Genomic DNA, 23,739 nt, shown 5'->3' on the forward strand with positions numbered 1-23,739 from the left:
GATTGGGTGTGTGTGTGTGTGGCCCTGACCTAATCCTCGAACAATCATCCCCCCCAAACATTATTCCTTTATAATGCTAGGTCAAGAACAAATGTCTTAGGTCATTTTACATAATGTCTTCTCGTTAGGCAAGATGGATCTTCTCGAAGATCAGCGAAACTAGCCTCAGAAATTTAAGGGCTCTGGGTTGAGATAAACCTGGCAATTCTTCCGTGGGCATCAAGAGGGGCCAATTAACAGCTGAGATGAACTAATTCCATAAAGACAACCAGCAATGAGTTTTGACCAATGAGGTTAGACCTGGTCAAATTACTTTCTTCCTTGAGTAGAAGTCATTAATATTAATCCAAACTATTCAGCGTTCTCAGTTCAGATCGCGCCAATCTGGCCATGCTAAAAGCAAGAAACCTAATCAAAGTCAAATCAGACAATAATAGGACGCCTCACACCAAAATGACATTAAATGCTTTTTTATTGAACAAAAGAGATAAAACATGGGAGTTGAAATCACGGAGCAGAAGCAGCTCGCCAGGTAAAGCTAAATAACCTTATGAACTGAGAGTATAAGAACACATATAATACGTAAGTCACCTCAACAGCAAAGGAGAAGGTGTAGATTACAGTTTCGGAAGGACAAATTTGGTCTCGTGACAAATTTAGTTGCTCAAAATTTCTAGCCCTTACCCACCTAAATTCAGTATGATCCTCCGCGCGTGCGTTCAGGACGTGCATACCAAATTCCCATTCTAATGGAAGCTGCTTTTCGGAAGAAATTTACAAAGGCTCTTTCACGTTTATCTGACGCACCACCCAGTTTTTAAAATTTCATATCTGGTGTATGTGTGCCTGTGTATTTATACACACTTTAGGAACCCCGAACCCTTGTTTGTAAGTAGAGGGGTCGTGCCATTTTTTTTTTTTAATCGATATTGGTGAATTTCACTGATGATTTCTCCTGTGTGTCTAAGAAACTTTCTATGTTCTCAGTGCACCCACACAGACAGGTGGGCTGACGGATATGTCAAAAATACTTTATGAAAAGAGGGAGGTAGCTCATGCGAGTTGGCGACCTTTTGCTATTGTTTCCTGGTGGAGCAAGCTGTCTCCCGGTGACACCTCACAGTCAAAGATGAAAGGAAAACTTTTTACTTTGAAGCCAAGTTATTAGCACACTTGTACAGTTACTACAACCCACCTTCAAGTTGGCTTATGAGCCTTTCTAATAGAAGATGACAAATACCTCACACCCAGTACACAGCATCAAGAAAGTACTGAAGAAACATTTTATAGACAATACCTCAGTTGGGGTTTTTTTTTTGTATGTTTTTGTGTTTTTTTTTTTTTTTTGTATGTTACACATCAGCTTCAATGGGATACATTTCCAGAATGGTTTTGTTACCACTTTATAAACACTCTAAGCCAAAAGAACAGCACAAATAACATCAATATTGTCTTTTTTTTCCAATATCTGTATCAATTACTGGAAGCTAATCCTAACATACACTACTAAAGTGGGGCAAAAGAAGAGAATTCATGACACGTTGTGAAGATAGGACTACAGCATCTTGTAGGGATGATCTTATGGTGCAGAAAGAGGGGACTCCCTAGAAGGTGATGGTGTGGTTTCTTCGGGGGGAAAAACCGTGAGCGTACAGGCTCGGATGCCACCAAGGGACTCTGGGAGATCAAAAACCTTTAGCCACTCATCTTTATCGGGGTCGTATTTCTGCACGATCTCTACCATGCAACGGTTATTCCAGGAATACCCCCCAACCACATAGATCTTATTTTCAAAGACAGCGACCCCAACATCACTCTGCCCCCTTAACATGGCAGCTATTGGGGTCCACTGGTCAAGGATAGGTGAGTAGTATTCACAGCTCAGGACGTCATCGTAATCGCTCGTTCCTCGGAAGTGATTGCCACCAATGACGTAGAGCCTCTCGCCCACCGTACACATGCAATGCAGACCTCTGACGGTGGTCATCGGCGCCTTCTGGATCCATTTGTCAGTGTCAGGGTCGAAGCACATCAGCTCCTTTTGGAAAGTGTCATGAGTAATTCCTCCTAAAGAATGAAAGTAGGCATGAGGTGGACGGATCATTCTAAAAACGCGCAAGTAAATAGAAGGCTACACAGATAATGAACGTGTGGCCGCATACTGGGACAGTGCATGGCTTTTCGGTTGTGCTCTTATAAATGTCTGCTCTCTGCAAGCACTTTCTCTGTGAGGTATTGAAAGGTGGACAGTAGTATGGAAACACACGAGCATATAAGAATACTCGGAATTGTTTGTTTTTGTAGTTTCTGTCGGGTGGGGCGAGGGAAGGTAGTGTCATCTGCTATCAGCAGTTTGCAGTTGATCTAGTGGGTCTGTCTGGTCTACAAAGGACATTCCTAGGTCACATATAAATCAGCCTCTACAATGAAAGTTCCAGACTCTATGTTCTGCAGATTGGGGAGAGGGCTCAACAAATTTTCATCCATGTCAGTCAAAACTCTACTATCTGGTAGATATTAGAGATGGCAGTTATTGTTTTCTTTCTGTGTTTTCCTTCTCTTTTTTTTTTTTTTCCCTCCTATACTTTACAGAATCCTCAGAAAGCAAATCAGTGTTTTTTGGTTTCAGGGTCAGCGCTGGTTCTGATCCTATTCTTGACTGGGAAGGTCGTTTAATGCAATACACACTGGCTACGACAGAACAATTCGATGCCATTTTTCCCCCCAGAGGATTTGGAGCTCTCATTATAACAACATATAATCCACACACATAAAATAGGTGGAGGGTGTAAATCATTGATTAGTGGAGCATATGATTTCCTGGATGGCTCTTGCAATATAAGACATCCCGTAGTTGCTCATAAATTTAACACCAGAAACCTGCCAATCACTCCAGGCCTTTCACTGATCCTTCTTGATTACAGATTTCATAAGGCGGCGGTGTTCAGAGACTCAGACCACAAACATCACCTTAACGCCTCTCTTCTCTAATAGTGTAACTCCGGGCCTGGCCCTGGCAAGCTCTCAGGATGGGAAGAAAGTGGCAAAAGTCGACCATGTCAGGGCCAGACGAGAAGAACCTGCCTAACAAAGCAAAAGGTCAATACCAGAGGTGAACGTTACGCAAAATGACACTCCTTTCTAAATTCAACATAAGGATGAGTTCAACACCAACAGTGTGGGAATGAACGTTGTCACTGGAGCAAATCTTAGCGCTTTTAGAATTTGTTATCAGAAAAATATAAGTGCATGTCGCCAACATATAGGTAAATGGCACAGAATTATTCACGCAAGGACAGCACAGTAGAATCCCATGATAACACTGAAGGAAAGGGAAAAACATATTATGGGTTGCACTAAATGACAGGATGAACATCATTATGCATCATAGGTATATCAGAAGCAACTTTATGCACAGTAGAGCCTATACATTATGCAATGATATATTTATTTTATTTATTTATTTTTTTAATTTACTTTTGAGAGACAGAGCATGAATGGGGAAGGGACAGAGAGAGAGAGGGAGAGGGAGACACAGAATCCAAAGCAGGCTCCAGGCTCTGAGCTGTCAGCCCAGAGCCCGACACAGGGCTTGAACCCACAAACTGAAAGAGATCATGACCTGAGCCGAAGTCGGACACTCGACCAACTGAGCCACCCAGGCGCCCCAGTGATATATTTCATCATAGAGTTGATCTAAATGTAAAAGCAAAATGCGTTAAGTATCATTATGGAGAATATGAAGGCGGGTTGTTAGAGCACGGGTTAGAGAGAGTACGGAGTATGGGGACTGGAAGGCAAGTTCGGGAAGGCGAATGCTTTCCAACTTCTTCCAAGTTAAGCATTTACAGCAGGACTATTTAGCTGCTAGTCTTCTGACCTTATAGAATACCAAAAGGGTCTGTATGCAAATACGAACACACAACAGATCTTCTCAAATAAACACGAATTATACTTTGTCCATTTTTTCAGGATTATTTTAACATACTATATGGAAAGATGGTGACATGGCTAAAAGCGTATGTGTTATGTTAATTGCATCTGCATTAGAATTGTTTACCTGAAATATACATCACTCCCCCATACACGGTCCCAGCATGGCCATAGTGGGGCTCATTCATTTTGGCAACGTAGGTCCACTCATTTGTTCTTGGATTGTAACACTCAACTGTGGCTGTTGTTTAGAAAACAAACAGACAGACAAAAAGAACGGACAAGGATATCATTTATAAGTTCAAATTTAGCAACTTGTTAAACAACTGAAACATATCTATTATAGGTATGAGATACCCTTCAGCGATCTCTCTCTCTCTCTCTTTTTTTTTACTTATTGAGATCGTATTACTAAGACGAACCATTAATACATTTTACATTAGACTACATATGTAATTATCACATTTCTGTAGCTGCAGAAATTGCTAGGATTTCTTTGCTTCTAGTATCTTATTACATCTTTATAATTTGACATGTCTCCCATTTCCTTCCTCTAAATATGTGGGAAGATGGGAAAATAAATGGTAAGGAAGAAAAAAAAAGTCAGTTCTAGGCCCCCCTGCTGATCCACCATCTAGGAAGCAAAGGTTAATAGATAGGAAGCAAAATCTGAAGTTCAGAATGAACGCACACATACTGCCTGGTTTATGTTCTGGCTGCCTACTGCTTTATTTCATATCCAGACTACGAAATAGACACTGACAATAATTTTTCTACATGTCTACATTTAAGCCAACAGTGTGTACATATCCAATATCATTGTAGCCAGTAATGCTCTTACTGGAAGATGACTGGCAGCATAATATGAAGTTAAGATTTTTATTAGGAGCACTTCTTTCCGTAATAACTTTATTATCTTTAACATAAAGTGTTTTGGAGAAGTGACCTCAACTTATTTAAATATCTGTTATAACCTCAAGAATAGAACAGTCACAGTCCAGACAGATAGAAAATGTGACCCTTTTTAAAGATCCTCTTTAAAGACAGAAATAGGGCTGTTACGAGGACTCTGGTCAAAAACATCAAGTCTACGGGTGGCTGGGTCGCTCAATACAGCTTGTGACTCTTGTTCTCAGGGTGGTGAGTTTGAGCCCCAAGTGGGGTGTAGAGATTACTTAAGTAAGTAAAACTTAAAACAACAACAACAATAACAACAGCAACAGAGGTGCCTGGGTGGCTTGGTCAGGTAAGCGTCCAACTCTCGGTTTTTGCTCAGGTCATGATTTCTGGGTTTGAGCCCAGAGTCAGCCTTTGAGCTGATAGTGTGGAACCTGCTTGGGATTCTCTCTCTCCCCGCCTCTCTGCCCCTCCCCTGCCCGAGCAGTCTCTGTTTTTCTCACAATAAAGAAATAAACTTAAAAAAATTTTTGGAAGACCCAACAAATAAAAAACTTGAACATTTTATACAATTAGTAAAAACGCTGCCAATTGCCAACCCAACTTCTTGCCCCCACCCCCCGCCCCTGATGCTGCTTTTTCCTTAGTAACAGAACCACGAAACTGCCCGGGAGGTACTGTGCTAAACTCAAAATTCAAATGAGCGGGTCCTCTTGAAACTGGAGTGGACCACATGACAGAGCACTGGAGATGACATGGAACCCGAAATCATACTGATAGGGGCTATTTGACTAAGCCACTGGAGTACCTAACTGAGAAATCATCCTTTGAGCAAGATTTCCTTTAAAAAAAATTTTTTTTTAGTTTATTTATTTCTTTTGAGAGAGTGTGCAAGTGAGCAGGGAAGAGGTGGAGAGGGAGCGAGAGAGAAAATCCCAAGCAGGCTCCTCGCTTCCAGCACAGAGCCCGATGCGAGGCTTGAACTCACGAACCACGAGATAATGATCTGAGCTGAAATCAAAGATCAGATGTTTAACTGATTAAGCCACCCAGGTGCTCAAAGATTTCCTTATTAAAAAGAAAATAATGTGAGAATAGGCCACCCTAGATAGAAAGAGCAAGAGATTCACTTTCTGTTCTATTCAATCGTTTCATTTCTTCATGTGCAGTACTTATTTCTCTTCTCTAAAAACGGCTACATTATACCACTTCTCACATCCCTTTACCGACTGCCTTTTGCACAGACTTGGGCTTTACATTTTCAGTCTTATTTCAAAGGCTTTGACTCTTTTCGTCTTGACTCACTCTCTTGGGAGTTTAGTTCATTGCTTCAGGCTTGGACCCTTACCAACTCTATCCCTTCTAAACCCTTCCAAGAAGTAGCCAGGTCCTGCCAACTCTTTCTCCCAAACGAGGGCTATTGCCGTAATTAATGACAAGCTAAAAGTGTTTACTCCGAGGCTGGGTTTGGCTATTTGTAGTCACTGGACATCTTCCCTAATGTTCATTTCCATTTGTCTTTAGCATGACTTTCACTTAATTGACAAGCACAATCCTACTGAACGTACATTATTATCTCTCTCTCCACTTACAGAGGATCTAGTATATTGATTAGTACTTGACATCAGCAAAGTAATTAATGGTAGGGTTTTAGCTGATAAAAGACAGCCGTCTAATCACACATCCTATCAGTGAAAGTGTTTTAAAAGACTTCCAGAGATCATCTTTTCCACCTATTTGCTGTTGAAGACAGGTTTTACTATAGTCCTCTGCTTTCCTTAATGGAAAATGCTGACTTGAACTTTGAAATTTCTAGAGTGTAGCAGTCTTTTTCGTGTGTCTAATTCAATCTATTCTGATGGAGTTTCCATTAGTCGCCTCTTACCTCTTTCTAGAATGGAGCTAGCAGTTGAATAAGCTATTCACTCTTTATGATTATAAAAACGTTCCCATGTAGAAAGATAACGCTGTGCTTCTGTCAGTGGATTAATTGTATTTTTTCCCTAATAGAGGTTATAAGAATCCATGTATATTTTTTTTTTATGCAGGAGCAGCCTAAATATGAGATGGCTATGAACCGCCACTAATACAATAGCTATGTAATAGTTCATCATCCCTCAACTTTTCTTCTTCTAGCTAAATTTCCCTTGGCTTTTCCCATCATTTAACATTTACTGGCAACCTATAGGCTTTCTTCAGGAAGACTTGGTGTTGCTCTTGGCAAAATCCATACTGTTTAGTTTTAAAATAGAATACGTCTAATTAAAAGTATATGTACACACACGGCCTTATTTCTACTTTCCATATTCACAAGGCAGTGAGATAGACGTTAGTGCCCAACAACCTCGACAGGAGGAGGAAGCAAGGGGTGAGGCAAGACCCAAAGCAGTGGTTCCCTCATGGTCGATGAGCAAGAATGGCAATGAATTAGTAAATTCTAGAATGGGGTCAGCAAATTATAGCCTGTAAGCCAAATCCAGGAGGCTGCCTGTATTTGTAAGTCCCAGAAGATAAAAATATGAATGGCTTTTTTTTTTAAAGAGTTGGGGTGGGGGGGAATCAAAGAGAAACTATTTTGTGACATAGGAAAAATCGTATGGAATTCAAATGTCGGTGTTCCTATATTAAGCTTTAGTGGAACATAGCCTCGCCCATTTGTTTATACATCGTCTATTGGTGCTTTTGCGACAAGACAGCAGAGGTGATGAGCTGACAAGATCCTGTGGCCTAGAAGGCTGAAAATATTGACTTTCTGGCCCTTTACAGAATTTTGCTGACCCTTATTCCAGATATTTGTCTTTAGTGATCTGGTGGTCTCCCATTTAAATTAGAGACCCTCTCCAACTTAAGAATTACATGTAGGTTTCTTCACACATAAATCATCAAAGAGTCCTATTTTCTCAGGTAAGTCTACTCGAGCCCAGAATTGGTCCCAAGGGATGATGTGGACCTTACCTGGTCTTTTTGAGATTAGGAAAAAGATTAACCCCGAATGACCATCGCAGCAATGATGGATCCCATACAGGGGGCATGCTCTAGAATCTTAGAGGGCCAACTGGTGATGTGTTGCTTAATGAACAAAACTGCAAATCCACGGAGGGATAGAGAGAATCTGATAAATTTCAGTAACTTGATTGTGCATTTACTTGAAAAAAGAATCTAGCACATTTTCTATAAGTTCTTTCATGATTTGAAAGCTTGACTTATTACTATTTAAGAGAAGGGCAAGATATCTGAGCTGTCATATTTCTCTTCAGTAGAGAAAACCTCAATGGAAGATCGATCTCTTAGATGACATAAGTTTGAAAGATGCCAGAAATAACTGACTCCTCTTTCACGTAAGTGACAGCTGCTCTAAGCTTCGTGTCGTTTCCAACTGTACCTGGTGTCACAGGAAAGCACCATTTCTAAGGAATTATATTTCCCAGATGCATTAGTAGTATCTTTTTGATGTACTATAGGTTTAGGTCCATACACTCCATGGAGGAATTTTAAAAAGCCAAATGCATCAAAATGATCTACAGTGTCTTGTAAATGTTGCCACGGTTTTCATAAATACATATAGGCAATGGTCATTGTATATGAAAAATGAATAATATTCAGGTACTAATAAGTCTATTAAATTTTTGTTTTTAAGATTTTATTTTTAAGGAATCTCTGCACCCAACGTGGGGCTCAAACTTACAGTTCTGAGACCAGGACTCACATGCCTGGGGTGCCTGGGGGACTCAGTCCATTAAGCGTCAAACCCTTGATTTCAGCTCAGGTCATGCATGACCTGATGGTTCGTGAGGCTGAGTCCCACGTAGGGGTCTGCGCTGACCATGCGGAGCCTGATTGGGATTCTCTCTGTCTCCCTCTCTCTCGGCCCCTCCCCTGCTTGCTCGTGTGCTCTTTCTTGGGCTCTCTCTCAAAAATACATAAACTTTAAAAAGTCTGATTAAAATATACTGGGAAATCTGTGTAGTTCATGATAATGACACCTAGTCCAACCATTTGGAAAGCCAGGTCTTAGAAAAAATATCACTATGACAACAACAACAAAAAAAACCCCCAAAACTGTGGGTAGGAAAGGGCAGTAACATTGAGACGTCGTTGACGAGAAAGGGCTTGATAAGCTGGAAAGTGTAAGAGCTGAAAGCAGCTCTTTTTGCCTCCAATAAATAGCTTATTCTCAAATCCATTAAGCTACCTTTTATTTCTTAGAATACAGAAGAAAAAGATTCTGATAATTGGTCTGAATTTATCCAGAGCCAATGCCAACATCTTTCACTTCCTTAGCATTAGAGAGCCTGGAACGCTGGTCAGCCACAAGGACTCTATTCATCACCGAATAAAAGAGGGGTGGGAAAAATAAGGCCAAGCACTGATGGAAATGACAGATATGTAAGGGGGGACAGAAAATGGGGGCTCCCTGACTTCTCTTTGGACAGCTATCTCATTCCAATTTCATCTAAAATAACAAAATTGATGTCACCAAAGTATTGCTCTCTGTTGACTGTACTTGTGGCCAATTTTAGGTGAGGGAGACAAAAAAGTGGCCATCTAAGGAAGCTTACCAGATCACTTTATAGTAAAGAAGATTGGTATTTCACTAAGAGAATGATTTTTGAAACGCATAGTTACAGATCATATTACTCAAAGTAAATAAACTTAGGGTAATATAGAGCTTTGTACATTTAATTGATAAAGAAAATGACCTTACTCTGTCGTCTGGGATAGGGTAACAGATTATGTAAAAGAAGAAACAGTCACTGTCAGTCCTCTGCAGGGAAGGATTTTAACCCGTTCACTAAAATATTCTGTGGGCTTTTAAAAATGGAAAATAAGGAAACATGCCAAACTTCTGTCTGAGATCCTATCAGAATTTAAATTAGCAGAATATACTTTGTAGTTCCACTGTCAAGATGAAAACCATATACACTGCCAAATAAAATATTCTGCAACACAATCTATTTCTGAGATAGAATTTGTACCCTGGCCAACAACATACCCTCGGATTAGGCATACAGGTTGTCTCTGATATTTCCTAAGGAAAACAGTTTAAATGAAACCCTAGCTACATTTCTTTTCTTTGCTCATTTTATGATTTGACAAGAATCTGGGGGTAAAGAAACCCGTCTCTATGCTCAACAGAAATGTTCACTTACGCAGTTCTCCAGCCGCATTTCGCCCACCGACTGCGTACAGGTATCCCTTGAGGGCACTTAGGTGGAAGAAGGTACGCTTTTCATTTAAAGATGCGACTTGCATCCATTTATTGTATCGAGGATCAAATCTGAAGACGGTATCGACTGCCGTTTTTCCTTTTGTGTCGTAATTACTCTGTCCGCCGACAACATAGAGGAAATTTCCAATGACGGCAATGCCGTGCTGGTATCTTGGGGCATCCATGGGGGCTAAGGATTTCCATTTGTGGGTCTTTTCGTCATACATGCGCAATTCCTTGCTGACAACCAGCTGCTGCCTCAGAACGCCTCCCAGTGTGACCAAATGAGTGGTGTCAGACCGAATGGCAGTCCTGTCTGACTGCATCACTGGTTGCATATACGGCATCATTTGGTAATTGCTGGCTTCCAAAAGGAGATTCACGCACGTATTGTCAGTTCTCATGAAATCCACAGTTTGCACGTAATTAATGAGCTCCTGTGGTGTCATCAGTGGAAATCGTATGTTCTTCATTAATTTTGCAGCAAAGTCCATCCGAGGCTCTTCCAGGCGTAACCAGCGGCAGGTGGCCTTGAAGAGCTCAAGTTCAGTGCAATGCTTAAGGCTATTACTGGAAAGCACGAAGGCAAGACTCTCAAAAGGGAGTTTCAAGAACTCCCCGGTATTCAGCAACGCAGGAAAATTCTTCAGGACAAAACAGTTGATGTATTTATCCACTTCTGTCAGATTGTAGGTGTTGGCAATCCGACCGATTTCGACACAATTGTCTAAAGTGACCTGTTAAACCAATAAAAAATATTAAAATACTCCTATTTTCATGACACTCACATCTGGATAACAAAGCTACCTGTTCTAGAATAAGAGTAAACTGAGCCTTTTCCTGTCCATATACATGCAAATAAAAATTGTTATCTAAATACATTAATGATCTAAAGAGAAGTTACAAACCACCAATCCATTACAAGAGTGATGAAAAGAAAATTATCTACAAAGAAAATTATCTACATCACATTGATAAGAGAAAGGATAAAAACCATATGATCATCTCGATAGATGCAGAAAAAAGCATTTGACAAAGTACAATAGCCATTCATGATGAAAACCCTCAACAACGGCATAGGTTTAGAGGGAACGTACCTCAACATAATAAAGGCCATGCATGAAAAACCAGAGTTACATCATACTCAATGGGGAAAAACTGAGAGCTTCTTCCCTAAGATCAGGAACAAGACAAGGATGTCTCCTCTCACCACTTTTATTCAGCAGAGTACTGGAAGTACTGACTTGACAAGAAAAGGAAATAAGCACTGACTTGACAAGGAAAGGAAATAAGCATCCAAATTGGGAAGGAAGAAGCAAAACTTTCAATATTTGCAGAGGACATATACATGGAAAACCCTAACGACTCCACCAAAAAATACTGGAACTGTTAAATGAATTCAGTAAGGTTGCAGGATACAAAATCAATATACAGAAGCCCACTGCATTTCTACACACCAACAATGAAGTAGGAAAAAAATTAAGAAAAGAATCCCGTTTACGATTATGCCAAAAATAATAAAATATCTAGAAATAAACTTAACCAAGGAGATGAAAGACCTGTACACTGAAAACTATAAAACACTGTTGAAAAAAATTAAAGATGACACAAACAAATGGAAAGATATTCCATGTTCATGGATGGCAAGAACAAATATTGTTAAATGGTCCACACTACACAAAGGAATCTACACATTTAATGCAATCCTTATCAAAATGTGAATAGCATTTTTCACAGAACTAAAACAAACAATTCTAAAATTTGTATAAGACCCTAATAGCCAAAGCAATCTTGACAAAGAAAAACGAAGCTGGAGGTATCACAATTCCAGATTTTATGTTATATTACAAAGCCGTAGTAATCAACACAGTGTGGTATCAGCACAAAAACAGACACATAGATCAACAGAATAGAATAGAAAGAAATAGATTGTATGGTTAATTAATCTTTGACAAAGGAGGCAAAAATATGCTATGGGAAAATGATAGTCTCTTCAACAAATGGTGTTGAGGAACCTGGGAAGGTATATGCAAAAGAAACTGGAACACTTTCTTACACCATACACAGAAATAAACTCAAATGGATTAAAGACCTAAATGTGAGACCTGAAACCATAAAGATCCTCAAAATAAAAACTTCTGCACAACAAAGGAAACAGTCAACAAAACAAAAAGACTGAATGCAGAAGCGATTTGCAAATAACATATCCAAAAAAAGGGTTTGTATCCAAAATATATAAAGAACTTATACAACTCAACACCAAGAAAACACAATAATCTGATTTAAAACATAGGCAAAAAATACAAACAGATCATTCTCAAAGAAGACATCCAGATGGCCAACAGAAACATGAAGAGGTGCTCAATGTCAGTAACCATCAGGGAGATGCAAATTAAAACCACAAAGAGATACCATCTCACACCTGTCAAAATGGCTAAAATAAAAAACACAAGAAACAACAAGTGTTGGCAAGGATGTGGAGAAAAAGGAACCCTCGTGCACTCTTGGTGGGAATGCAAATCAGTGCAGCCACTATGGAAAATAGTATGGAGGTTCCTCAAAATGTTAAAAATAGAACTACCCTACGATCTAGTATTCACACTGCTGGGTATTTGCCCAAAGAATATGAAAACACTAATTTGAAAGGATATACACACCCCTGTTTATTGCATCATTATTTACAATCACCAAATTATGAAACAGCCCAAGTATCCATCAATAGATGAATGGATAAAGAAGATGTGGTATGATATATATACACACATATGCATATATCTATATAGGTATATAGATATACAGATATATAGATATGCAATGGAATATCATTCAGCCATAAAAACGAATGAATTCTTGCCATTTGCAACATGGATGGGTGTAGAGAGTATAATGGTAAGTGAAGTAAGTCAGAGAAAGACAAATACTGTATGATTTCACTCAAATGTACAATTTAAGAAGTAAAACAAATGACCAAAGAAAAAAGAGACAAACCAAAAAACATACTCTTAACTACAAAGAACAGATGGTTACTGGGGGGGAGGGTGGCAGTGGAAATGGGTGAAATAGGAGAAGGGGTTAAGAGCACACTTATCTTGATGAACACAGAGTAATGTACAGAATTGCAGAATCAATATTGTATACCTGAAACTAATATAACACTATGTCAACTATATTGGAATTAGAATTTAAAAAAACAAACAAAAAGAAATGTGGCAAATATTTATTGAATATTGGAAAAGAAAGAAAAATACCAAAATCAGTAGATTAGAAGTTACCCTGAAAACAATGTTATAATTTGACTATGGCTAAAGTAATTCCTTTTCTCTTCTTGGAAATGTGTGTACCCTCTCCAAACACTACTAAGAATATTCTGGCTAGATGGACATCTTAGAAAAATAGAGGGTTATTCTATTATGGTTCATCTCAATCCACTTCTCAGTCAGGATTCGTTTTTTTTTTTTAATTTTTTTTTTATGTTTTTATTTTGAGAGAGAAACAGAGAGTGAGTGTGGGAGGGGTAGAGAGAGAGGGAGACACAGAATCGGAAGCAGGCTCCAGGCTCTGAGCTGTCACCACAGAGCCCGATGCAGGGCTCGAACCCATGGACCGTGAGATCATGACCTGAGCCAAAGTCGGACACTTAACCGACTGAGCCACCCAGGTGGCTCTTTCATGTAAACAGTCATGATTCATTACTGTAATTCATTTTGATTCCTTCAAAAGTTACTGTTTGTAATAAAGGTAATTTAATCAGGCAATTATTCCCAGGGTGAAGTTATTTCCACATTACTTATGCAGAAATACAAGGAACGGAATCATTTTCACGAGGGCTGGAACAGGTGTGTCTCCCATCACATTTACTCGTGCGGTTCAGTTAGTGTCTGCGGTCTATGGTGACGGCTTGCAACCTATGTCCCTTGACCATTCTTTCCCTGGAAAGTCTCCCCTGGACAGGTCACAATAGAGCAAAAATGGAAGCTTCCAGGAAAAGGAGACAAGTGATGGAGAGTCTCATTTTCACCAAGAGCTCGTGTTGAAGCTTTAATAACTGGTCCAAAGTGAAAACGGGAGAATCCTATCAGTAAATACAATACAAGGATGAATCACTGAAACCAGCCTGTTCTACAGCTATCTGTGTGTATACAAACTCACAGGCAAAGGACTCAATGTCTTCTCTTCATTTTGTCAGTGTGTGTGTTCACATATCACGTAAACATCACCAGTGTGCCTGTATTGTTACCCGACTGGCAGATGATTAAGACAAAATTGGCTAATCATTCTCTTCTCCTTTTATTTAAAAGCTGAAATGAGGGGCGTCTGGGTGGCTCAGTCGGTTGAGTGTCTGACTTCGGCTCAGGTCATGATTCTGTGGTTTGTGGATTTGAGCCCCGCATTGGGCTCTGTGCTGACAGTTCCGACCCTGGGCCCTGTCTTTGAATTCTGTGTCTCCCTCTCTCTCTGACCCTCCCTTGCTCATGCTGTCTCTCTCTCTCTCTCTCTTTCTCTCAAAAAATAAATTAAAAATTAAAAAAAAAAAGCTGAAATGAGGCTGAAATAATTACTTCTCTGCATAATCTATTAGCTCCGCTAAGATACATTATCACTGAAAGCTCTAAGGTTAACACACACACGAGGCTATTTTCACAGATTTATTACTCAGGAAGAATTTGAACAATTTTAAGCAGCTGATTTGCTTTACAGGAATCGCCAAAAATTTTTAATTGCTTACTATACTTAATAGCTATATATTAAAGAATACCTAAAACAGAACTGTAACACCAAAGAAGCATTAGGAAAAACAAATGAACAAATTATGAGCCTTTTGAAAGACACAGTTTTAACACTGTTCAGTACCCTGGATTTTCAAAGTGATTAATAACAAGTACATTTCAATCCCATTTTAGGAGTGGCAAGTTGGCAGCTCATAAAATTTTTCTCTGTGTAAATGAAGTTTCAGTTGATACCCAGGTGCCCAAATCACTTCGGGAGGCAGAAATTAACGTCTGGGGTAATGGATCCACTTTCTGCATCAGGAAAGGAGTAGCCCTTCCCAAGAGCAAAGGTAATTTGCACCTTGGAACACATTTACTAGCGTGGCTAAGGGCAAGTTGATGAGAACACAAAAATGATTCCCAAGTTTGCAGATTCTCATCATGAGTGATAGGATTACAAATAAAAGCAACAAGAAATGGGTACTTCGAATAGGCAAAACAAAGTTGTTGTTCGCCAAAGAGAAGTCTAAACTGATAGCGTATAACACAAACCAAGACTAAAAAACTGAAACCGAATTCGAAAGGGGATAAAGGTATTTAGTTCCTTCCCCATTTCCCGCTTCAACTTCTTCCAATAAGAAAATAATTACTAAAATAACAGCATAAAAAAAAAACCCTACCTTTTATTGAAGGGCATTTGGAAAATATCTTCTATATATCAGTATGCTCAGCTACAGATAAATGAGGCTGCACAAGACCTTGACAGAGCGCTAGTCTATATGGAAAGCTGCCTGCCCTTTTCTTAACAGTCATCAGAGAATGAGACTTCATAACTTTCCAAACTGTCATCTTCTTGATAGAAGGGATAAGCATTTTCTATACCCCATGTACAACGGCTATCACACTGTGGGCCTATAACAAAGGTTAAATACTATAATTATCGGCAATATACAAATTAAAGAAATAATGATAGAGACATCTAAAAATAGAATACATTTTGAATTAATATAGAAAATTACTAGACCCTGATTAATTTTAAAATGCAACTCAGATAAAAAAATATGTAATAAAAAATTAGTTCTTATACAGTGCATAAAGCTCAAACAATTAACTGTAGACTATAGGGATTATAGACGCAAAGTCTAGAATAACAGTTAACAATGTAAGCAGACCAAAGTGATGGAATAATGGTAAATGATTTTTGGAAAAATACACGATTATTCAATTATGGTTCATTTTTATCCACCTCTTACTCATGATTCTTAAAAGTGCTTCAGTTAGCATATACCCAAACATTTAGCCTAGATCACATTAAATAATGGATGTGTGCAGTAATGTAACATTTAATGAAATTCATGTATATATTAGAATACATTACATCTTGAAATATAAAATATGAAGTTTAAAGCTTATTTAAAAAAAACAACTCATAAGTAGAAAGGACTCTAATTTCATCTGAATATATAACCTGGCCAAAATTCCAAAGAAGAATTATTACAGACCTTAATTCAAATATATATTAGTGTTTTAAAGGATAGGGAAGCAAAAAAAGAAAGGACAGAATTTCTCAACCACTTTAAGAGAACCACTAAAATTGCTTTTAAAACAATCAAGTGCACATTTTGGTTTCCTTGATATAAAATATTATAAATTCTTCTTTTGTAATCAAATAACTTTTATAGGTCACCCTAAAGGCAGTTCAAGGCATCAGAATTTTCAAAGTGGTATTCTCATTAACATACTGTCCGTCACTGCTGCTCCATTCAATTGTTGCAATCACACTCGATGCACACAAACATTTCATTGCCATAATATGATATTTTAATGACAGGTTTCATCAGAAATCTGTGAGGTTATTCTGTTGAAGATCAGTGTGTTCAGCACATAGACTTCCATTTCGGAAAAAAGCAACACCAAAAATGAGTATCTGCTTTTGTAAGTCTCAAGGAAAGCGCAAAGACCAGGAAATTAGCTAGCAAAACTTTGGGGAGGGGGGAAGCTCCTCAGTCCGTGCACCAAAGCGTCCTTGGTGCGGTCTCGTTTGTGAAAATGGCAGCCTAGCATCAAGGGCCACCCCTGCAGAGAGAGAACGCATGTGCACACACTGGGAAGAAATCAAAGGAGCTCCGGAGGGGGCACAGGATGTAAGTAAGAGGCATCTTCTCCCGGGCCTCCTTCTCACATCACAGGAAACTGGGAAGGGACCTTCTGGTAAGAACAGAAGGATGATTAAAACCCCAAAACTTTCTGTCTCGGTCTTCGGCTCTCTTTAGATGTTACCTGCCATTTGGAGGGGAGACTGGTGGATTCAATTCTCCTATTGGTTTGCATTCTGAATGCGCCTCCCTCCTTGGATATAACATTAGGTATTCTAAAGGTTATGGGCCGATGAGCCCAGGCTGGACTTTTTCCCCTACAGGGTCCCGCATGACAGATGGGCAAGAATGGGGGGGGGGCTCAAGCTGAAGGAAGGACTGGTATTTGGAATATTTAATACCCGGCCCAGTCGGGGTATCCACGAATGTGAATAGAGGCTCAAATGTAAGGAGTATGTGGGAATTACTCACTATCAGCCTTGACGATAAGGGAGTCAAGATGGGGTTGGCCGGGGGAGAGGAGGGACAGTTTCGATTCATTGTAAAATTACCTATATGTAAGTTTTCCTCTAATTGGCATTAAATCTCCCCAAAGGCAAACAAATTATCTGAAAAGACACATCAATTTTTATGGGCAACTCCTATTTGGATCAAATAAGGAATGTGAAACACAAGTACTGTGTGGGAAATTCTTACATCAAGAAGGATATTCCCAAAGCTTCCTGCTGATATCATCACCTATTAGTAAAAGAAACTGTCTTTCCCAATAACTGTTGATTTCCTTCATTTTTCCCTTGGGAGAACTCCTCTACTCTGCCTTTTTTGCCCCTCTCATGTGTGTTCCTCCTTTATTTTCCACAGTCGCAAACTCTCTATTACCCCCAGTCGCCTCCATAAAAACTTTCTCTACATTTCATTGTGAGCTCCCCACCCGGGATCAGTGGATCAAAGAAAAAAAGCAAACACAACTTCGAAAAAAAAGAGTTTAAAGAAAGAGTACCAAGTCGAAAGCACAGTGGTATCTCCGTTCTCTGATTCAATATGCTTTTATATAAAAAGGAAATGGTTTCTTGCTCGCCTTCATTTGGGTTTGTTAAAAATTGGGTGTAGTGGGCTGGCGTGTAATCCTCCGTAACAGTGATTCTGTGGGGCAAAGGCCAGATGTAACAAATTCCAAACAGTAGACAAATGATAAACAAAAACTTTAACGATGACCTGTGTGTAAAGCAGGGAATGGCTATGCAGCATTTAGCATGCTGTAGTTACACAATGTCGTAAAGACAAAAATGAATGTCATTTTTAGGACCGTAACTAAACAGGTAATTTTCCATCATCTCCATGACATAGGAAAGCAAATGTTTTTCATTTTATTTATTGAGAGAGAGAGAGGGAGAGAAAGAGAGACAGCACAAGTGGAGGAAGAACAGAGAGAGAGTAAGAGAGAATCCCAAGCAGGCTCCGCACTGTCAGCGCAGAGCCTGATGCAGGGCTCAAACTCACAAACTGTGAGATCATGATCTGAGCAGAAATTAAAGAGATGGACGCTTATCTAACTAAGCCACCCAGGTGCCCCAGAAAGCAAATGTTTTTAGAAAATTGTACCTACTCTCCTTTACACCCTTCACTGTTATCCCTTTGAATCCATCTCACAGTTCTCTCTTCGACAAATATCAGGAAAGTAGCGCAACAAGAACAAAACCACCAGATCCTACAAACTACAATTAATACCCTAAGAGAAAAGCATGACTGCGAAGGATGGCAAAGACGGGAGTGGTTCTTGCTCCATGGAGCCTGATGCTCTGTTCGAGAACACTGGTGTTTCTATCGTACTGAAGGCGAGGGTGGGTTTATTACCGTATATAAAGTTATCATGCGAAACTAACAGAAAAACGCTTTGTGAGTTATTTGCTGATTCTTCTTTCTAAAAGCTCAAACCCAAGTAGCGTTTTGGTTACGTGACGTATAATCACAGCACATCATGAAAAGCATACACCTATTCGCTTAAAACCTTTCGTTTAAGCACGCAATCCTTAAAACATGAGAGCATTCTATTTAAAAATGATCCATAAAACTTAGCTCATGGGAGAACTCAAAACAAATCTACCTTTGACAAATACATTATCTAGAAACTTCCAGTTCTTATAAGCAGAAAAGACAGCCAAGGACTACGCTTTTGCCTGATACACTCGATTGCTTAAATAGAGTAGGGCTGAATGTCTGATTAAAAAATGGCATGCATGAAAGAACGGATACAGGAAAAGCTGGATTTTAGATAATCCTTACGCCAATAATCTAACAACTGTTCTCAAAAATCATCATGTATTCTGAGAGGTAATATTTTCACAGTAAAATCACACAGACATATCGTCAGCAAGCAGGATGAAAGGTAGGTAAATAGAACTGTGCTGAGAGGTGTTTTTCCTCAGAGTTCCTAGGAAGCTCGAAAACCAAGAGGAAGAAGTAAACTGTACTAGGTAAGCTTTGTCATAGACAAGCCTCTTCTCCACTAGACATGGGTTTTAGGAGGTCTGCAGAGGACATTAAGAATACAATCTTTAAGGCAATATTAAGTCTTCATAAAAACGAAGAAATTTCCAAATGGTAAAGCACACAGTTATAATAAATGTTTCAAACAGGTCAAAGAGCTAACTTCCTAATTACACAAAATGTGTCAATATTGCAAAATTACTGTGATGTCTTCTTTACATAAACTTGTTTTAGAGTTTTCTAGAACACAATTGTTCTCACAGACTGTTATTCTGACAACTGTATACTTTTTGTAACTTTTCATAAATTGTGCTTTATTTCCTTTGGTCCTTTTCTTTCAGATAAAGGACCAGATCACCACCAATAGCTAAAGGTCTAAGTGCTACAATTTGGGATCCAAGACGAGGTTGATCATACATGTCTATTATTAATGACTAGTTCCAAAGAAATCACAAGACTGTACGTAGTTTCGCTCAGGATGGCCATGTGTTGCGGAGATCAGTATAAAGCAACTGTTAAGAGGATATAAATGTAAGCATTGAGTGTTCTTGCTAATTAATTATTGGACTTGATACATTTAAAAATGCATTCAATTCCTTTTTCCTTGGGCTGAAGTTGTTATATGATGTCAGTGGTCAAACCTAGAAGGAAGGTGCTTACAGGTCCTATGGGGGAAGGCCGTGTGTATTAAATTATAATCAAATTCAGTGCTCGAGTCAGTATTGACAAGCAGTATCTTATGCAACAGAGAATAAACAAAGCTTAACACCACACTGTGTGAAAACCCTGAAAAATAGCTGTTTATAATAGTGGTGAGCCAGTAGTATGGATGCTAAAATGGAAACACACAAACAAAACATGCTTTCAACGGTCCTGTTAAATTACCTGTGGGCTCACTTTATAAGATAAGGAGTAGCGTGTTAATATAACCATGAAGGGCACGTTCTCTTAAAACATAGGGTTTGAAAGATAGGGCTCCCAGTTTAGTAAATGCAACTTTTAGAAAGCCGAACAGCAATACTTTACCAATATTAAAACTGGTATGAGTTTAAATCAAGGATAGAAAAGTGTATTGTCTACGAATAAAATAAATTAGAAAATACATCAAAATGTACCGCTGCCATAATTCTCCAATTACAAAAGCCAGTTCCATAAGCTCCAGAAATCTTGCTGGCAATATCTCCTTGCAACCAAAGCATTTCATTTCTGGGAAGCAGAATTTAAGAGTCTCAAATAGGGCACTGCCTTCAGTAACCATGTGACCACTAGGCAGTTCATTGACTATCTATTAATAAAGGCTAACAACGATTTAGTGGGTGATGTGTTTCCATGGAATTAAGACTTATTTTCTTTCTTTCTTTTTTATTTTTTTACGTTTATTTACTTTTGAGAGAGAGAGCAGGGGAGGAGAAGGAGACAGGGAGACACAGAACCTGAAGCAGGTTCCAGGCTCTGAGCTGTCAGCATAGAGCCCGATGCAGGGCTCAAACCCATTAACTGAGAGATCATGACCTGAGCCAAAGTCAGACATCAGACGCTTAACAGACGGAGCCACCCAGGTGCCCCAAGACTTATTTTCTTATATGTTGTCACATAGGTGTTACTTCTTCTCAAGACCTAGCTCCCATATTTAAGGGAAAAAAAATGACTGAGCCTAGTTTAAAAGACTTCTAGAAGCTCAGATTATATTTCCATGGAATTCCATTTAAGAAGCCCACCTGTATAAAAACAGATGAACATCAGGGAAGGGAAGCGAAAATAATATAAAAACAAGGAGAGGGTAAAACATAAGAGGCTCTTAAATCTAAAGAAAAAACTGAGGGCTGCTGGAGGGGTTGTGGGTGGGGGGATGGGCTAAACGGGCAAGCGGCATTGAGGAGCACACTCCGGGATGAGCACGGCGGGTTCTATGTAGGGGATGAATTACTCGATTCTACTCCTGAAATCATTATTGCGCGATATGCTAACTAACTTGGATGTAAATTTTAAAAAATATATAATAACAATAATAATAATGGTAAAGATGGTACATTTTATACTGTATTTTACCAAAATAAAAAAAAATCAGATTAAAAAAGTAAATATACAACAAGAAAAAAAAGAAGCCTGCCTGTATAAAACCGTTAAGGCAAATAAAACCAGATTAAAATATATAACATCAGCAAACAGGTTAAAATCTATGCTTTTATGGGGCGCCTGGGTGGCTCAGTCGGTTGAGCGTCTCACTTCGGCCCAGGTCCTGATCCCGTAGTTCACGAGTTCGAACCCTGCGTCAGGCTCTGTGTTGACAGCTTAGAGCTTGGAGCCTGCTTCAGATTCTGTCTCCCTCTTTCTCTCTGCCCCTCCCCAACTCGTGCTCGCTCTCTTTCTTCCTTCTTTCAAAAGTAAAAACATTTTTTTAATTAAAAAAAGTATCGTTATAAAACACTTTTATTACTGTCTGATGTCACGTGATTATACAATGATTTTTATTAAGCAATTCTGTTTGTAAAAATGAGCTTGTACTATTTTCCCCTCAATCTGTTTCCAGAACAGACACTACCTGACACTTGTCTGGAATGGCCTACAAAATGAATTTCATCAGTCTTTAAACAGGCGACATCACAGTGGCCTGCAGGAAATGACGTGAGGACATGAAAATGCCTTACCCCAGATATGAGAAATAATTTGCAGAAGTCCAAAACCGGCAGAATCTGTAGGAAACTGGCAGCTTCCAGAGTGTCTTGAAGATTGTCCATGTTAAGAGAAATCTTTGCAGTATAAATGAAATCAATAATTTTCCTTAAACCGACTTTGCTCACACCATGAAGCTTAATGCACATTAAATCTTGTTCTTTCATTCCACCTTAAATAAAAAGACATTCAATTATATGAGGGTGGATAATTTAATTAAGGTCAAACTCACTTCTGCCGCTAATTAGATGCAGTAAAATCAAGGAAAAGTTTTATTCTATGTAAGCATTCATGTCAGAGTCAGACCTCTGCATATTTTATAGTTAAAAGAGAGTACTTTAAAAGGGCTATCTCTACACTAATGGAAGCTGTATATAATGCAAGTGCTTCCAGAAAGTTCCCTTGTCACTTTGTATCTTTTGATAGATTAAAGATTGTATGAGGGGGAACTCAGAATCTCTGATAGACCATTCAGATATGCATCTGGAAAAGAAAAGCTGTGGAATAAAAGTGGACAGAAGTATGAAGATGGTATATCCATTTCCCAAGTTTCAAAAAGCAACAACCTACAACCACACGTACTGGGTGTATATCCCTTTTTTTTTTTTTAAAGTTCATTTATTTATTTATTTATTTATTTTGAGAAAGAGAGAGAAAGAGACAGAATGAGCACGAGACGGACAGAGACAGAGGGGGACAGAGGATCCATGATGCGGGGTTTGAACTCATGAACCCTGAGATCATGACCTGAGCTGAAGTCAGACGATCAACTGACTGGGCCACCCAGGCGCCCCTGGATATGGCTCTCAAAACAATTTCTTCTGGTAAAGATACAGATCAAAAGAGCTGAATTTCACTTTAGAAATAAAACTATTTAACCACGTCCTTTTCCATATTGTTTTAATGCAGGTGCAGAATTTAACAGGCCAACCTACCTGTGAACATGGCCTTGAAGTAATCACTAGCAGAGGCCATCATGACTCGATGCACAGGGAAGGCGTCATCCGTGTCACCTGGCATCAGTGTCACATCACAAAGCAATCCTTCAAGTCGAAGCTGGTCAAAGCCCTACAATAAAAACATGAGCTGAGCCACTAATCAAGGTTAAATGGGTGCACACATTTCTGCATGCTAAGATTCTGTTGACATATTAATGTGCATGCAACATATTTAGACCATAAAGCCAACAGAATAATTCCTAAGAAGACAATGACTTACTTGATATATGACAATGTATATTTAATTCACAGCAGGAAAAAGATAAAAAAAATCCCTGATTTAGATTAAGAACAAATATGGAAAGAGTATATACATTCACTTATTTATGCACAGTGGTTTTATCCTATTTTGAAAAGAAATTGCCATGCACAGTTTCACTTTCCCATGGCCAGAGTTAGGGCGGTAGATAGCACTGTTCGCCATAATGACAGATTAATAGTTCTTTTCTAGTGCATTACCGATACACCTTGCTTTTGTTGTACTTTCAGTTTTTTGAGAAAGAAAGATATAGATAATCTGTGTTAATTGCAAGATAGGAGTTCCTTTCTAGCAACTAGATTGTTCCATGTCTTTGAGAAATACAGATTGTCTTAGACATCCCTACCCTCCATACATTGCTGCTGCTTGGCCAATTATCTTTCAAGTTTCAAGTTTGGAACTTAATTGTCTTTGGAAAAAAGAGCCCAGGTAGCTCCAATATGAGACATAACTGTCCCCAAATGCCTAAGGTTTAGTG

General features: G+C 39.0%; 1 protein-coding gene across 6 annotated transcripts in view; it reads right to left on the minus strand.

Annotated features, from left to right (window-relative positions):
* Positions 1–454: 454 nt before the first annotated feature.
* The window catches only part of KLHL13 (kelch like family member 13), a 182,511-nt gene continuing 159,226 nt past the window's right edge, over positions 455–23,739 (minus strand). For all 6 annotated transcript variants that reach the window (XM_029930928.1, XM_029930927.1, XM_029930922.1 and 3 more), the window contains 5 exons: positions 22,940–23,072; positions 21,980–22,176; positions 9,981–10,776; positions 4,061–4,174; positions 455–2,067 (listed from right to left, as the gene is read on the minus strand). In XM_029930928.1, coding sequence (XP_029786788.1) covers positions 1,580–2,067; positions 4,061–4,174; positions 9,981–10,776; positions 21,980–22,176; positions 22,940–23,072 — 1,728 coding nt within the window. In that variant the 3' untranslated portion in view covers positions 455–1,579. The remainder of the gene's footprint in view (positions 2,068–4,060; positions 4,175–9,980; positions 10,777–21,979; positions 22,177–22,939; positions 23,073–23,739) is intronic.

This window comes from Suricata suricatta, chromosome X (assembly GCF_006229205.1).
Source record: "Suricata suricatta isolate VVHF042 chromosome X, meerkat_22Aug2017_6uvM2_HiC, whole genome shotgun sequence".
Taxonomy (NCBI): domain Eukaryota; kingdom Metazoa; phylum Chordata; class Mammalia; order Carnivora; family Herpestidae; genus Suricata; species Suricata suricatta.